Genomic DNA, 18,856 nt, shown 5'->3' with positions numbered 1-18,856 from the left:
AAATATTAAAGCTCTTTTTGATCTGGTGAGCGAGGACAGAAGAGCAGGTAGGACCCTAGAAGGAGTTTACCAGCTGATCTCATTAGCACACACATCCTGCACTGACCTCATTAGTACACACCCTTCACCCATCAACTATTTTTCTACAGCATTTCCGGAATCTCTCCCCGCATGCATTTGCCTGGCTACCACAATGTTCCTTCACACGGGCTAAGGCCGCAAGCAGCCCACGGGACACCCCTGATATAATGCAGGGGTCTACTTGATTGGATATAGAGTGATTGGATAGATGTTGTGCCCTTCTATTATATAGTTTGAGTGAATATAAAGGAGATCGCACAGAGATTGTACAATCAGATTCTTTAGTGTATGGCCACATTTATAACACTAAAATTAACTATTTGCACTTTCAGTGTCATTAATTGTTAACAGCATACCAAATACAGAAACAAGCATGCATTTTGCCACGAAAAAGGCGTGAAAAATGCAGCATAATGTGCAGTAAAAAATGTGCAACACGCATCATGCCAAAATGTTCCATGAGTTACTTTGCCACTTTGCCATTTAAATCAACAGGCTTCCCTGTGCGTGTCACTGGAAAAATGAGCTAAAAAGCATGTGCCCTCTCTATTCTCGGGTATGAATGGATGCTGAAACTGAAACTGGTGCATTTACACAGAACAAAGAGGTTCCATTTGCATCTGTGTGTTTCCGAACGCATGGTAATCTGCACAGAAAATGCACGCTTTGCCATGCGTTTCAGAAATACGCTGCAAATGTGAATCATGTTTGTGTTGTCATTACATGCTAAAGGCACCATATGTTTTATAAATTTCAGGCGGGAGTCCATCTGTACATGGAGCCTTACAATTAGGAGGCTCAGCTACTGCCTGACCTAATTTCTCCAAGGTCAAGGAGGTATTTAGGCACTGTCTGTAAAGGATAAGCATGATACACATTAATAATTTATAAATTCAGTAAGTTGAGTGGGTTAGCAGGCAACCTTACTCTGAGACAGGTCTCTACAAAAAGTACAAAAAGAGCCAATAATTTCTTCTGAGTTGTGGGAGACATTGCCTACAGGCATTAAAATAGATGTTATATAGTTAGAGGAGGATTGGGTTTTGTAATCTCCAGATATCTTTTAACCCAGTTCCTGAATCTGGCAAAAAACAAAAGAAAAAGGAGTTTCTGATTGAGGTCCCACAGGGTGACGAGCCATGCTTGAATCACATACATTATTAAATCCCCATCAATCAGGAGGGGGGGTTCTGTGATAATCTGGTAAGAGGGCCACCAGTTTATGGATTACCTTGCTGTTGTATGGCGGGGTATATACACAGAACCCAAGATACATTGTAAGGAGGCTAAGGTGCAAACTAAGAAAATATAGCATCTCTAAATGTCTATCAGAGCCCACCTGCAGGAAAATTGTACTTTGAAAGATACTATAATGCTGATGACCCTAGTATACATGGAATAGACTGAGTGGTAGTAAATTGGGTGTGCCCTGTTCTGAAGCAGGGATACTGTGTCCTTTGCGATATGAGTTTCCAGGCAGGCTATAAATGAGCCATAATGTGCAAGTATAGTGAATATTGCTCATTTGTATGGGATCCTTGAATCATCTCATGTATCATGAGGTAAAAATTTGTTCATTAGACATTATCCACTGTAGTCCTAGACTGACTGACAGCAAAAAGCGAGTAAGTAAAGGTATCCTGTACCAGTAACCCCTGAGGAAACTTCTGACGGGAGGAAAGCCAAAAAAGGTACCACAGCAGGGTTCCTTGGAGCTGAGGGTCATGATAGGCAACACATTCTCTGTGCAGGAAAAAGACTATGTGGTGGAACTCCACCCAAAACACATTACTAAGGTCCTACAAAAAAGGAAAAAAAAGAAACAGGAGAGGACTAGGGGAAAAGATGAATGCCCAAGCCTTTGTATGGACGTCTGGCAAAACCAACAGATTAGCAAATAAACATGAGGCACCTACATACAGGCTGTCAGTTACAAAGCAGCAGGGCTTGTTAATCAACTACAAGGATGTTTATCAGCACCCTTGCAGTTCATTCAAAACTACAAGTTCTCAGCCGTACTGTGCGAGCCTCGCATTGCCACGCTGTTTTTGAAATGTGACAGAGGGTGCAGGGAGAGGATCCCCCACTCACTGTCACACTGATGCGGCAACCATGGGGAAAGGCTGCAGATTATACAGCTAAATGCAGATGTAACATGGAACATGTTCCGAAAGGTAACCTTATCCTTTAACTACATGAATGTAAGCTGGCTAGTAAGTACCACTGTCAATGTTAAATTATTTGTCTCAACCATCTAACTACCAACCGTGCTGAACAACTTGGTCTGTTAAAAGACACTGAAAAATAGCAAACTTAATGTCAGGATTAACAGGTGAAAATAAAGGGAAAAAAGGTATGCAGTCACCACATCTAAAGACTGGTAAGCAGCTGAACACTAAATCTGAAATCCTAATAGGAAATTAGAGTAACAAACCTGGTGTTGGAGCAGCTCATCAACAAAATTCTTGATTTCAGAAAAAAGCAGATTTATTAAGGGTCCATTAACCCTGGAGCATTTCCCCAGTTGACACAGACAATCTACCATAGCTTGCTGATTCTGAAACTAAAATAAGATGGCTATCAATTAAGTGGAAGGTGAAGGAACATAAATAAAAACATTTTTTTTTTCATTGTAATCAAAATATGTTCAAGATTTTGGCCTTTCATTGTAATGAGTCTGAAAGCAACACTGTAGAGCAGGCACCAAAGTTTGCGAGATCTTATGCTGCATCAAACAGGCACAGACCTGGGGGAGGCAGGGACATTTTTTTTAACAAGGCTGGCTCTCTTACTTTGAAAAAAATAATAATAGAAATATATATAGGATTTGGAGGGGGGGGGGTAATTAAATTTTGAAGGCATCATCTTCTATTCCATTCTCATGAACTCTGCGTGAACCTACAGACGATACTATGCAAGGGTGATCAGACCTCCCCACTTTTAGGCGTAGCTCCCAACTGTCCCTGATTTTGAGGGACTGTCTCTCATTTGAAACAAAGTCCCTCTGCCCTCCTCATTTGTCCCTCATATTGGTCTAATCTATATAGTTGTATAAATTTCACTATTTTTCTTTCAATAGTGTTTTACAGTGTTAAACTATTCATCCAATTTCTAAATTGTATTTGTACATTTCAAAAGCCAATATAAAGGAATAGTAGATGCAAAAAAGCACTTTGGGTTTAACCAATAATTTTTTGTGTATTCATTTTCCTTGTAAGGGGGCATGTGTCCAATGAATACACACTTTTGCTTATAGGTGTCTCTCATTCCCATCTCAGAAAGTTGGGAGGTATGCTTTTGGGGGTTATCACTGGGAAAGAGTTCCCCAATTTCAGTTAAAAGAATGTATCCACATTTTCTTTCTAGCTTTAATAATATAGTTCTTGGCTCAGGTGGCATCAGGGTAATCTATTTCAGCAACATTTCTGTTATTGGTGTGCAGCAGGAAAGGGGAGGGGATGGGTGTGAATGCTCCTGCCTGTGTCCAGGGTTCCTGATGTTACAGATCAATATTATATGTTTGCCCCACTCCCTCCCTTTTTGGCTTGCTCAGACTTTCGTTGGAGGTAAGGATATGGATAATTTTGCTGCTGTGTCTTTTAGTGCCACTGACACATTATTTGTTCAGCTAATGGACTGTTCGTTTGTCATATTGACATATACTTGATGGATTTCATTTGTTCATTGCTTCCCTGAGCTACAGTATATGTTATGAATTTTTCACCTATGTCTCACTGAGAGATATTTTATTTAATTTACACTAAAATGACTTCATATTTATACAATTTTTTAGCGCTGCACTATATATATTTATATATATATGCTATTGTGAGATTTGCTGTCACTATCTCTTGTGCTAGTTGCTTTGAAGTTTCCTTATAAGTGCTTGCCACATACCTGTATTTATATTCATTTTTGTGTGACATCAGGCTGAGCTGCAGTTATACAATAACATGGATGTATTTGAAATGAGGTCTAAACGACCTGCTATTGTGGATTATGTTTTTTCACAAGATGAGGAGGTTGATAGTTTACATGGCATGTTTATACATCTCCAAAATGTAACTACTTCTGAGATTAGAATCTTGTGGGACATCTCTTTCCTGGAAAAATACATCAAGGAGGAAATGGTCCCATGCTCATTACGGTGGGAGAAACCTCCAGAAAGAGATGACCATAACAATGATAATGAATGGTATCAAATTTTTAGTAATGCAGGCCTTGATCTATTGAAATTTTTGATTATGCGTAAGAAAAAGAAATTAATGTGTTTAGACATTGAAATTAATAAACCTAGAGAAAATATTTTGCCCTACACAGGCAAAGATAAATACAAGCTGGAATTGGATAGATTGAAACAGATCTCAGAAAACACCGAGATCGAACAAAGGTTCAAGAAAAAGAAAAAATACTCATGAGATGTAAGAGATTACAAAGAGGAGAGAGTATTTAAATGGCAAGAACCAATTGGCACTAAACCTGACACAGTTGAACCTAAACATCAGGGTGTCAGATTTGGTGGTGAAAGACCGCCATTTTTATCTAGACCTAGACACAGAAGACTTTTTAGTTATGACTCTAAAGGATACCATCCTCAGAGGTTTAACCCGAGAAGGGACACTTTGGATAGTGTTACTTCTATCGACGAAAATGAATACACAATACCTACTTATGACAGGTTTCAAACTCTTAAGAGAGATACAGAATGATGAAATAGGTATGAAGGTATGAGGGACATGAGATCCCTACCTTATCCTAGAAACGACAATTTTCAGAAGGGGAAACGTCAATATCATACCCTTAAGGGAAATAATAGAGGTAGAATGCCGACAGACAATATCTCCTACACACCCCCACATTATAGCGAACAATATAGGAACAGTAAAACTGGTAAAGAGGGTCCCTCTCAGGGTCAGAACCAGGAGGTAGTTGCCACCTCCAGAGGAAATTCCAACCCTGGATATAGACCCAATTTTCATCAAGCCCCATATAGAGGAGGCAACGAGGGTTACAGGGACGTCCCTCACCCATATGGCTATAATGACAGAAATTCCTATAATTATTATCCCTAATCCAAAGGTCCCCCTTTGAATCGTAATAATACATCACAACAGAATGTGAATCACTATCATAACCCTTATAGTAAGAATGTTTTAGGACCAGGCCACACCAGGAAAATAATTTTGTATCAAGAAGAGGCTCAAGAGGAGGAAAAAGGGTCAATAGACCCAAAAAGAAGATGAACATAACTAGCAACGGCATATTTAATTTGAGTAAAATTACCCTATCACCTGAAGAGGTAAATTTGTTAAAGGCATAAAATATGCCCCTTAAGCTAAATTGAACAAAGTCTAAACATACATTGACATTCATAAATTTACAAGGAACATCTCTTTGAAAAAGTATTTTTTACAGAACCCGGTAGTTAAGAATTCTTCAAATTCTAGTAGTAATAAAAATTCTAATCTAAGGAATGCCTCTCTCTTTAACCCCCCAGCTGGTAACAATCCACATATTGCCATAATTAAAAATATGGTGCTTAGAGATCTTGATACACTAAGAGTAAAACATGCTAAACAGTCAGATGTTGTTTCCAAGGGCATTTGTAGCCTTTTGGATAATAAAGATCTGGTCATTCAACCAGCGGATAAGGGAGGAGGTGTTGTGATTATGGATAAAACAGATTACGTGACTGAGACCTACAAGATTTTGGATGATATATGTACATACCAAATTTTACCTAAAGATCCTATGTTGGCTTTTAAGAAAGAATTAAAAAGGCTTATTTAAACTGGTTACAAAGATGGTGTCATTACTAAAAAAGAGAGGGTCTTTTTGTGTCCATCAGCTCCACGATTACCCATACTGTACTGCCTACCAAAAATCCATAAGGATCCAGTCCATGCTCCTAGACGTCCCATTATTAGTAGGATTGGTTCCTTACTTTCGCGGGCAGGTGAATATATTGATTTTTTTTACAGCCCTTGGTTATGGAAACTCCATCTTTCCTTAACCTCCCTGGCAATCTAACTAATCAATATTTTTGAATTTCAAAACGGTACATTTTTTTTGGCATGGAAATTTGTTGTTTTATATTGTAGGCCTGTAATTCTTAGGAATAACTCACTTAAATCTGTCCAAACAAGAGTCTAGTAAACATCCGGGTATGATAAAGTTTAAAACATGAAATCATAAATTATAATAAATAATTACAAATAATATAATACATTTACTTCATTAATGTAATCAAGCCAAAACACTGAAATTTGAAATAGAGCACCAAGTTCGCACATCGCTGAGCTGAGTCGCAGAATTGTTCTCATTTTCCAGGCAGAAAGAACAGTAAAAGTGCAGGCAGGGCACTGGACAAAGCACTAGGGATAAAATGTAGGTGAAATGGTTTGATACAGTAATGTAATACTAACAGATTACAGTGTATTGTGTGTATGTAAAATTTGTAATTTTTATTAATTTCCCACCGGTTCTGCCCCCCGTATTTCCCGACGCTTGCAGAGAACGGAACCCAGAAGATGGATGCCGGCATCGGCCAGCAGACATGGCCGGGGAACACAGCGGGAGGACCTCGCGAGATCGTGGGACAAAGTAAGGGCCGAAGGATTGCTGCAGTGTAATCTCGAGTGTTGCTCGAGGTTACCGCTTTTGGTACTGAAATTAACCCCGAGTCACACTCGGGATTACAGCCAGGAAGGTTAAAGACACTAAGCAGGTCTTGCGGGACATCGGTAATATTTCTATCACCCCTGTCACATTTTTGGTAACAGCTGATGTTGCCTCTTTGTACAGTAACATCAAACATGTTGATGTGATGGAGGCAGCAGCATGTTATCTCAATGCTGCAGATTAAATTCGTAAATACAGATTAAATTAGTAATACATGTAAATCCTTTATACTCAATCTATTAAGACTTCACTATGTCTCATAATTGTTTTTGGTTTAATAAGACGTGCTACTTACAAATAAGAGGTGTTGCCATGGGAGCTATATTTGCTCCCAGTTTGGCCAACCTCTTCAAGGCCTGATGGGAGCAGGATTTAATCTATTCAAGAGATTGGTCCAAATTAATGTTTTATTATAGATACATCGATGATGTCCTCTTTTTAAGGAAAGTGGATGATGAGTCACTGAATAATTTTATCAGTACCCTGAACAATAATTAACTCAACATTAATTTAACTCACTCATACAGCCAGAGGGAGATTAATTTTCTTGATTTAATACTTATGAATGATGGTACTAATATAGTGACAATCTTATTTTAAACCCACAGATAGAAACAGCTTTATTCCCACAGACAGTTGCCACCATCCTCTCTGGCTAAAAAACATCCCTAAGGGTCAATTTATTAGAATAAGACGAAACTGCCAGAATCTGCAAGATTTCTATTCACAAGCAGATATTTTGAGGGATAGATTCTTTGAAAAATGATATGCAGCCAGTACTTTGGATAATACCATTAAACAGGTGGCTGAATTGGAAAGGGAGTCTTTGCTTATTACACATAGGGTTTATTTACTAAAGCTGGAGAGTCCAAAATCAGACTCCCTTCTGCATAGAAACCAATCAGCTTCTAACCTCAGCTTGTTCATTGAAGCTTTGGCAATGAAACCTGGAAGCTGATTGGTTTCTATGCAGAAGGGAGTCTGATTTTGGACTCTCCAGCATTAGTAAATAAACCCCATAGAGTCAATTCTGTGTCTCGAGTGACTTGTCCGTTCATTGCCAACTTTTAAGCTCAACACTTTAAAATTAGAAACATTTTTACTAATTATTGAAGCATCCTGCAAAATGACCCTGTCTTTAAGATTTTCTGCCAGAGAAATGAGAGGTTATCCCCCCCCCCCCAGGAGATTTAATTTTTGCAGGCCTTAAAGGTTTTTTTCCGTGCAATTGTTGCATGATCTGCCAATTAGAAGGCAATAGATGTACTAAGGTCACTTCTTTTGCTTCTAGTGTTTCTAAAAGAAGCGGTGAGTTGAAACTCTTGAAAAATGGCTCCTTGATTGTGATCCACTGTGATTGCATATTGTGAGTGTTTTTCTGTCTGTGAACTACAAGAAAATGGCACCCAGGACTCAGTAATGTATATCCCAGCTCCCCTGTACTCCATTATGGTGATATGACATGTATACAGTATGTATATCCCAGCTCCCCTGTACTTCATTATAGTGATATGATATGTATACAGTAATCATTACTGTATACAGTACATGTCATATCACTATAATGGAGTACAGGGGAGCTGGGATATACATTACTGGGTAATGTATATCTCAGCTCCCCTGTACTTCATTATAGTGATATGACATGTATACAGTACTTACTCCTTGAGTCCCCCACGGCGGTGGAGAGGGTGTCTCCTCTCAGCGGAGGAGAGCGGACCTCTCCTGCACCTGTCCTCTCAGTGGCGGTGCCGAAGAAGCCGGAAACCGGAACTGGGAAACCGGAACTCGGCTTCACAATGAGGCTTGGAGCACAGCCGCTCCCTCATCTGTGCTCGCCGCTCGAGAATTTCTCCTCGCATTTGGCGAGCGGCTTTTTCAAGCCCTGGTCTAACTGCACTTTTGGCCCCAATTGGACTCAGAAGATCAGCTTGTTAAATTAAGTCTCCAAAGTATGCTTCCTCCTTATAAACGTCTTAGTGTCATCCGTATTCCTCATTAAAAAGAACTCAACATAGTGCTTTATCCTTTTAAACTTTTATTAAGCAATAAAACATATGAAATGCACTTACGTTCTGGAGGTGCATATCTGCACCACCTATGATGAACACTCGGCAATATACCGATTAAGCACAAGATGGTAGTATCATCTGAACAGCAGAGTCCTGTATGAGCTCAAAAGACTGTCACCATATGGAATGTATTGCAAGGCAAAGCACAGGCCCTTCTCTGTAAATGCAATTGCCTGCTAAAATGCCGGTTTCACAAATACTACAACTGCTGTCCCAATGAATGGAAACGTTGTGACGTCATCCATACACTCCTCCCAATGCGTTTTGTCACTAGTCGAGTAACTTCATCAAGGGGATACGATAATTATTATTCTTTGTTTTGGTTTGGGTGATTCTTGGTTTTCGTATTTAATTTCTTATTTTTAAATTTTTTTTAATTCATAGGTATTGTGCAATTTTTATTTATTTATTTTGTTATGTAGCGCAGCATTTTTCTTCACCTTTATTCTTATTATTTGCAGCACATGGGTTGTGTGCACTAGCGGCTACAGTATTTATATTTATATATATATATGTGTATTTTTTGTTTTTTATTCACCTTAGTAAGCACTTGAGTTATTTAATTTATATTGGTGTTATCAAAGTATATAAAATAGACCTGCATTAATCAGTGGTTCACCAATGCTTCTTGTGGTAATTTACAGAGTAATGTGAACTGTTTTGTTGCCATTTACATTTGATAACATGTCATAGGTTATGTTGTTTATCTTGTACTGACTTATTGTTATGCAAAGTGTGGCTACCACTTTTAACAATCTGTTGTATTATATTTTCCTGAATCTTGTATGCGCTTTATACTGTACACTATATAAATACCTCTGTCACAGAACATCCAATGGTCATCCTCCCATTGAGAATGTCTCTGTATATGTATGTATGTTTAAAAAAAATCTGCTTGCCATCATTGCACACTACTAGCACTTTCAAAAAGAGTTTGTCGGTAGCACACTATTTAAAGTGTATGTCAGGGAAGATAAAAAAAAGCATATGTAGTACACGCACATTTTCCCATGTTTTACCTCTTTAGAAATGGTGTACAGAAAAGTACCTGTTGATCATGTCAGAAATCCACCAAACTCATAATTTCCCATTGTGAGGTGAGAACACGGTACCTCTGCTGCATATAAGCCCCAAGCAGTGTATCAGTCCTGTCTAGTTCTTTTCTATTGGGCTAGAAAACATATTCTCCTTATGCAATAAAAATGGGGGGGGGGTTCTCTAGTTCGGCCCCATTTTTATTGCATAAGGAGAATATGTTGGTGGATTTCTGACATGATCAACATGTACTTTTCTGTACACCATTTCTACAAGTTTTAGATTTAAAAAGCAAGAGAGCATATAGCTCTCAAACAACACCTTCAAAATGACATAAACAAAGTAAGTGCAGCACTAGAAATCAAGTAACAAAGTGGATATATGATAAATCAATGGATATAAAAGCAAAGTCACATGTCACTAATGGTGACTAATAATGAATAAAATGAATGTCCCAAGGTATGAGAAGCCCACGTGAGGATCTAATGTGATCCTAAAATAGGTGCGTGGAGGACTTGATCCGAAGTGGTAGATGAAATAGAATGCCCTGGGGGGTGAGATGGAAATGAGGCGAGAATCCCTACAGGCTAATGTCTTTTTAATTCATAAGGAAGATAAGGATGCCTCCCAGTGTTCAAGCTATAGAACTGGGGATTTATGATGGACACTTTGGAAGCGCTAGGGCTGGGAGTTAGCATGAGAGAGTGGATTGGAAATGGAGAAAGGTCAGAGTTTTTCGGGATGTCAAATGGAACAAGACAGGACTGTCCACTGTCCCCATTGTTGTATGTTTTATCTCTGGAGCCTTTGCTGTCTACAATAAGGAAGAACATAGATATAAAGGGAATACAGATAGGAGATAGAGAACATAAAGTAGCGGCCTATGCGGATGATTTGATGTTCAATGTGGGAAATCCTAGGATAACACTCCCAAACTTGATGAAAATATTGAAGGAATATGGGGAGTTATCAAATTTAAAAATTAACCCAACAAAAACTGAGATCTTAAGTATAAATCTCACAAACAGTGAAAAAGAAAAGATACAAGAAGAATTTCCCTTCGTATGGAGAGAAAAAGAATTAAAGTACCTAGGGGTAAAACTTTCTGCTTCATATAAGTGTTTGTATAAATTAAATTATATGTCCCTATTAAACGAGATTAAAGAGGAATTAAAGAGATTAGGGGGAGGAAACCCGTCTTGGATAGGACACATAAATCTGATAAAAATGATAATTGTGCCCAAAGTCTTATATAAATTTCAAATGGTCCCAATCAAACTTCCAGAGGCATATTTTAAAGAACTAAAAAAAAATGATAACAAGATATATATGGAGGAATGAAAAACCTAGAATATGTTATGAAACGTTGAGTAGAAATAAAGAGGGGGGGGGGTTGGGAGTACCAGATTTTAAGAGATATTATAAATCTGTAACAATGGCAAGAATTTTTGATTGGACGCACAATCAAGGGAAAAGCTGGATCAAAATCGAAAATACACTGAGTGGAACGAATCTAAGTAGGATTATATGGGTGCCTGCACAAGATAGGGGATTGGATTCTAACACAAGTGTGTACACTTTAAATGTTTTAAGAGTTTGGAATATATTGCACAGACAGAAGGGGTGGGTATTTAATTCACTGTTAATGCCATTAAGGAACACAGAGTTTTTCGCCCCAGGTAGGGAGGGTATCACAGGAAAATGGATTATAAAGGAGGATGCGCAATTAAGAGATATAATGGTTGGGGGGGAATTGGGTTCATTTAAGGAGTTGGAAAAGAAAAAAGGAGACATTTTCACTAGGATAGATGAGTGGCGATATCACCAATTGAAACACTTTGTTGGGAAACTCCCAAAACCTTTGAGAACTTGAAAGGACTGGAATCCATTTGAGAGGCTGTTAGAATCACGGGGAGAGAGAAACTTCCGGATCCGGCGCCGCATGAACTAAGGAAGGGATCCCGCAGCTCCGGAAACCTCGGCATATAAAGGCAGTCCCCTGTGCCGGGGGACTTACCTGGTAACCACAGGAGTGCCCCCTGAACCTCCTCCATTCGATCCTCCATGGAGTTATTGTTACTGCATTGATCTATGTAAGCTCCCTGTGCAATATTTACGCACCATCACTTCCGGTAACACAGGCAAAGAAAGGAGTAAACATGCGGAATAATGTGAAGTCCTTAATGCCTAGACAATTTGTTGATTGTAGTATTTTTTTGATGGACCCCTGTTGGGTCACACTGATAAGTGTATTTTTTCCCTCCTTCTATTCCTCTTTCTTCCCTCTTCTTTTTACTTTCGTGTACTTGGGGACCCTCCAAAGCCTCTTTCTTCATTAACGCACGGAGAGATCAGGACATACAAAGAAAACTTAAGAGAGTTGCTACCACATAGCGTCGCTTCCACTTCTCTGTTGAACACTCTCATCCACTCAGCTAAATGACTTGTATAGTATCGTGGAACGTTAAGGGCCTGAGATCACCTCACAAACATATGGCCATTCTTCGCCATCTTAAGAGACTGAAAACAGACATTGCCTTTCTTCAAGAAACACACTTGACACAATCAGACTTTTTGCGCTTAAAGAAATTGTGGGTGGGTCAGGTGTTGGGATCGCCCTCACACAGAGGTATTCTCATACATAAGCGTCTCACTCATTATAACCCTAGCTACAGACGATGAGGGACGATATGTTGCTGTTCATGTCAAAATGGGCTCCTCATCTATGGTACTGGCCAACATATATGCCCCGAACTCTTCTCCCAAACCTTTTTTTCAAGATCTGTCCTCGAGAATAGCGAATTTTTTGCATCTTCCACTCGTGTTGGGAGGAGACTTCAACATGTGTATGAATACACAGGAAGATAAGTTAAAATCTTCCACCTCCAATCCTATATCTCCCCCTAACCCCCCCCCAGCGCACACGATACTGAACAACTTTACAGAGGCATTAAAACTCACAGACGTATGGCATTTGAACCATCCAGAAGGAAGACAGTTTACCTTCTTGTCTCCCATTCATCATACTTTGACCAGAATTGATTACTTCTTTGTTAATTCCATCTTATTAAACAACGTTAAGGACTCTAACATACAAAACATAGCAATTTCCGATCACTCCTCGATCTATTTAGCAGTGGAGCTAACACAACCTCATCAACACTCGACTACATGACATTTCCCCTCCGACTTAGCAAATAATCAGGACCTGCTCCAGGTGTTAAATACCGCCTGGAGCGAGTTTGAAACTAACGCAGAGCACCAAGATAACCCAAATCTCTTCTGGGAGACGGGCAAGGCTGTGTTGCGAGGCAGAATCATTGCATTTACTTCTACCTATAAGAAAAACCTACTTCGAAATTACACAGAAGCAAGTGCTAGTCTAAGACGGGCACAGCAAGATTTAGCAAGTCTCAACTCGTATGAACATAGGAAGGCGTGGTCAGAGGCAAAACAACGCTTTGATACATGGGCAGCAGCTCAGGAAGCTACACGACAATCCTATAGTGACCTGCAATTTCACAAATTTGGCAATAAGCCAGGCAAGCTTCTAGCACGTCTTTGCAAAAAACCATTCACACCTACCCTCTTTACATCTTTGAAAGACACGCAGGGAAAGTTAAAAAGTGACCCCTCAGACATTATTTTTATATTAGAAAAATTCTACCAAAATCTCTACGGCTCGGAACCTATAGACACCAATAGGGCCACCTCCTTCCTGGATAAAATCTCATTGCCTTGTCTTGACCCAAATGCACTCCAAACTCTAAACGCTCCCATCACGCAATCGGACATTTCCCTAGCCATTACAGCTCTCTCAAATGGTAAGGCCCCTGGGCCTGATGGTTACACAGCCGAATTTTACAAACTTATGACCAAAACCCTTTCTCCCACCTTACAATTAGTATTTCAATCAATTCAGGGGGGGGGGGGATTATTTACCCTCTGGTTTCCAGGTCCACATAAAATTGATTGCCAAAAAAGACAAAGATCCGTCGGACCCGGGATCATATCTGCCAATATCCCTACTAAACCTAGACGCAAAACTCCTGTCCAAGATTATCGCTTCACGCCTTGCAAACATACTGCCCACTCTCATCCATCCCTCGCAAGCGGGGTTTGTACAGGGATGTTCGGCGGCATCTAATATTCTTAAAGTGATATTGGTTCTGAACCAGGCCTCGGGTGACTCTTCCCAAGATGCTGCAATTGTTTCCCTAGATGCCGAAAAGGCATTTGATAACGTTAATTTTGAATGGCTTTTCTTAGCACTATGGAAATTTGGATTTGAGGGCCATTTTATGCATTTGGTCCAAGCCATGTATTCGTCACCAACAGCTCAAGTGGTAGCAGCGGGCCTCACATCCATCCCGATTCGGCTACACAAGGGCACTAGGCAGGGTTGTTCTCTGTCCCCTTTACTCTTTAACTTGGCCTTAGAACCTTTAGCACGCTATCTGTTGTTTCACTCTGAACTCCATGGCATCATAATTGGTCAAGAGGAGTTGAGACTTGCCTTATTCGCAGATGATATTTTAATTTTTACCTCTAACCCATCTCTGGACTTGACATACATACAGTATATTTTCTCCTCCTTCCACCTGTGCTCAGGTCTCCGAATAAATTTTTCAAAAAGTGAGGTGCTCCCATTACATCAATCATGCCCCCGTCATGGACTCAAAATTCGATCTTTAAAATCACTCATAAACATATCACCTATCTAGGCATAAAAATAGGAAAATTAGCTTCTTCTTTATACATTCTTAATTATACATCAACAATAGTTAAAATCATTGAGGAACTGGAGATGTGGAAGGAATGACCACTTTCTCTTTGGGCAGATCACATTTATTCAAGATGGTAAGCTTCCCAAAACTTCTCTGCCCACTCCAAACCATACCACTTCTTCTCAAACACAGTGACATAAATAAGTTAAATCGAGCACTTTCTAGATTTTTATGGAGAGCCAAGCGTCCCCGTATCGCACTCGCCAAATTATTTTTACCGCAAAGTGAAGGAGGCTCTTGTCTCCTGAACGTACGTGCTTACAATCTCTCCTGCTTGCTACGTGTAGGTCTAGACTGGCTCAGTCACTCCTCCAAATTTTCCAACTACCACATTGAATCTGCAATAGCACATCCTTTCGATCTCACAGCCTTATTACACTCCAATGTCGACTCTCTCCCGTCTCACCTAAAATGCAATTCACTCATCCGCGACACTCTTATTACATGGAGGGAAGTCAGGCGTAAACTGGTTATCTCTCCGTGGCTGTCTCGCTTTCTACCTATTCATCATAACCCCTCCTTCTCTCCTTCGCAATCCTATGATGCTTATGTAACCTGGTCTAATCAAAATTTAACTTTGGTAAAACACTTATATGACACCTCTATGGGTTCCCGAAAATCTCTCACTGACATTCAGCAAACCTATGGATTACCATCACACCACTTCTTCTATATTCTTCAAGTGAGGAACTATGTTAATACAGTTGCACCTATCAAAGCAAATAGATTTTGTACCACGTTTCTGGATGTCCTAGCAAACTCTCGAAAATATACAATATCAAATGTGTACAGACCCTTGAACCTATTGTATGCCAAACCCTTCGAGTCATACACTGCTGTAAAATCCTGGATCAAAGAATTTGACAATACATTTACAGCTGAACACTTACTAGCGGGCTTCAACTCCACATGTGCCTTCAACCACAATGAATTCTGGCGTGAACAGCAATTCAAGATCCTACACCGTGCCTACATGCCCTGTCAATACTCAAGAAATGACCAGGCTCTGTCTACCTGCCCACTCTGTGGAAAGCAAAAACGTTCTCTACATCATAGATTTTGGAGCTGCCTTCATATCTCTGCATTCTGGAAGCAGGTAGTCAAATTTGTACTAATCATCACTGCCTTTCAACTCCCCTTTCACCCGCTACCTCTCCTTTTCAGATACATGGATCAACCTGCCATTGGTCTCTTCTCTTCTCAATCATCCTCCTTCAGAAATAATAAACCATGGATATCCACATGCCTACTCATAGCTAGATGGGCTATTCTCCGAAAATGGACCTCCAACTGTCCCCCTAATCTATTAGACATCAAACAAGAGCTCAACTCTCTTTTGCGTCTTGACAGACTTGATCTAATTTCTTCCCCAACCTCTTCAAAAGAGACCTGATATCTGGGTAAATGGGAATCTTACATCTCAGGATCCATGTCTGCAACTGAACAAATACTTTCCTATGAGTCTTGAGTCATAGGGGCCATGGCAAACATGATTGTTCACATGTGGGGTCGATAACTATGCTGATATGTGGATTTATTTTTACCATATTTGCTCCTTCTCTGCTTTATTATGCTTTGCCTTTATCTTTTACTTCTTGTACATTTTGACCATTTGGTCAACTTCCTTGTATATACACTAGGCTCTCGCTAGTTTCAGAATCCCACACTAAGCAACTGGAATAAGGTTTATCCCTCATTCCAATTTACCTTTGATGGAACCCGAGGACACCGACTTCCTTCTCTTCTCTTATCACATCTCGTCTATCTTTGTCCCTTCTCTCCTTTTTGTTATCCTTTTTTTTTACCGCCTCTCTATGGCCTTAACTGGTCCCTGGACAACATCTACATCTCCATTTCCTAACTCTTCGTATCTCATCACCCCTCCCTTTTTTTTTTCTCTTCTTTGATTCTTTACTGATGGTTAACGACTGACACCTGTATACATCCTCATCATCTAACTCTGCTCTCTAGCTTATTAGCTCTTCCCTCTACACACATGTTATTGTCTCATCTCTTGCCACACGCCCAATCACCATTATTCTACTCACCATTTTTTTTATGTCATGTCGATGTTACATTGGTGTCATATTTGATTTGTCATAGTTGTACAAACCTTGTAAAATGCCAATAATAATTTCTCTTAAAAAAAAAAAAAAAAAAAGAATCACGGGGAGATGGGAAACATGGAATTGCTAAAATATATAAGATTTTCACTGATTTAGACACCAGTACAAAACCGATGTATATAGGGAAATGGGAAAGAGATTTGGGGGTGGAAATAGATGAGGGAAAGCAGAAGAAAATATATAGATTAATTCATGAAAATATAAGTATGCGAGAGGTGGAAATAAATTAAAAGTGTTTGATAAGATGGCACATTACACCGAAAATTGAACATAAAAGGAATGGGGTGATTTCACCATTGTGTTGGAGGGGTTGTGGAGAGATAGGCACGTTGTATCATATATGGTGGGAGTGCTCAAAAATACAAACATTTTGTAAGAAAATAGTTCACTTAGTGGGGAGGATTACTGAAATCAATATCAGATTAGACCCAGAGGTTTGTCTTTTCCATGACTCTGAGTTACCAGTGAAATTGTAAAAGGATTCGGGTATATGGCACTTTTTAAGTGCAGCGAAGGGTCTGATACCCAGGTTTTGGGGAAAAAAGGAAGTGCTGATGGAAGAGGATTGGGTAGTTAGAATAAATCAGATTTGTGAGATGGAGAAACTTTACTATATGCATATAGATAAGATGGGGATATATTGTGTAAAATGGAAAAAATGGGAAGAATTTAAAGTGAAATATATGAAGATATAACATCCTATTAGAGATACTCTGATTGCTTTTTTTAGGGAGGAGGTGGGAAAACGCAGAGTGGTTGGATGGGAGGAGGGGAAGGGGGGGGGGGGGTTGGGAGAGGAGGGTAGATGGGAGATGGGGGGCAATAGAGATAATTTAGGGAGATTATTGTAGTAAAATAATATTGTTTCATTTTCTTTTTTAATCGGAGAACATGATTGTAAAATGAATTTTGTTGAAAATCAATAAATATTTATTAAAAAAAAAATGTGTACATCTATTCTGAGTGTAGTGCAAGTAGGACTACAAATTTTCTGTATATATAAAAATAAATTAAACAAAACTAAAAAAAGAAATACTCTGTAACCTGCACGTTTTTGGCTGCATATGGAAGCAGTGTGACATACTGCCTATTTGCTCATCACAATAGCACTCTCTGTGCTGCTGCACTATTTAGCAGATGCAATGGAGAGAAGAAATATTCACAAATGTAAGAGAGAGACACCACAAGAGAATCCTAATAAAATTTAGGATTTTTCTCAGTTTTATTTCTTTTAAAGTAAATTATGTGTATTATTTTCATGGAGCAAGGAGTTCAAAAATCATACATCTTAATCCATAAACATTCTGTAGCGAGCGCAGCATAGGAACGAAAGTATAAAGTTATTACAAGATGGTATTGTTGCCCTTCACTTTTACATAAAATATTAGTGAATAGACAAAAAGAATAATCAGTGGCACTTTAACGATGCTAATCACTTTACCTTCAGGAAAAACTCAAAAACACCCTGTATTTGTCAAGTAATATGTGAATTTCATTCATTTATGCCACCAGCTTGTATTCAAGGTAGTGAGTAGGATTTGATCCTATACGTGCCAAAGTCCACTCTTGGAAAAAAGAAAACTGAAAAATAGCAGCTGAACACCATACCCTGATACCAGGCATTCAAAAAGTGTACAACAACAAGTGCAGTGCTCTGTTCATCAAAATATAAACCAACCAAAATTAAAGCAATCAAAATGTCTAATATATAATGATTAAACTGTGTAAATAGAATGTATTATAATATTAGTGAAAATGATAAGTCCCGCATGCCCTGATGGAAACAGGAAACTTTCAGAGATAGCTTAAGAGACACCATCCACTCTTATGTAAGGCTTACCAGAAGGATTGTGACCCCTGCTAGAAATGGTCAAACTGTGCTTTTTAATATATTATAGAGGACATCATAAGCAGTGTATGGTTATCCTTCAAAACAGGCTCAAGATAGGCAAAGAAATGTCCTTAAAAGTGCCTCTTTACTTGGTGATGGCTCCAAAACATTCGAATATAAATCGATAGGACCCAAACATGCAGAAGATACCGTGTAATGAAGAGATGCTAGACATGGTGTAAA

General features: G+C 39.2%; 1 protein-coding gene across 2 annotated transcripts in view; it reads right to left on the bottom strand.

Moving 5' to 3' along the window:
• Positions 1–18,856, bottom strand: part of MEI4 (meiotic double-stranded break formation protein 4) — a 243,919-nt gene that overhangs the window by 133,546 nt on the left and 91,517 nt on the right. For both annotated transcript variants that reach the window (XM_089681409.1, XM_089681410.1), the window contains one exon: positions 2,516–2,644. In XM_089681409.1, the coding sequence (XP_089537535.1) occupies positions 2,516–2,644 (129 nt within the window). The remainder of the gene's footprint in view (positions 1–2,515; positions 2,645–18,856) is intronic.

The sequence above is a fragment of the Staurois parvus genome, unplaced genomic scaffold (genome assembly GCF_062004578.1).
Source record: "Staurois parvus isolate SC_StPar_1 unplaced genomic scaffold, SC_StPar_1.0 ptg000264l, whole genome shotgun sequence".
Lineage (NCBI taxonomy): Eukaryota > Metazoa > Chordata > Amphibia > Anura > Ranidae > Staurois > Staurois parvus.
This window is presented reverse-complemented; position numbering and strand designations above follow the sequence as displayed.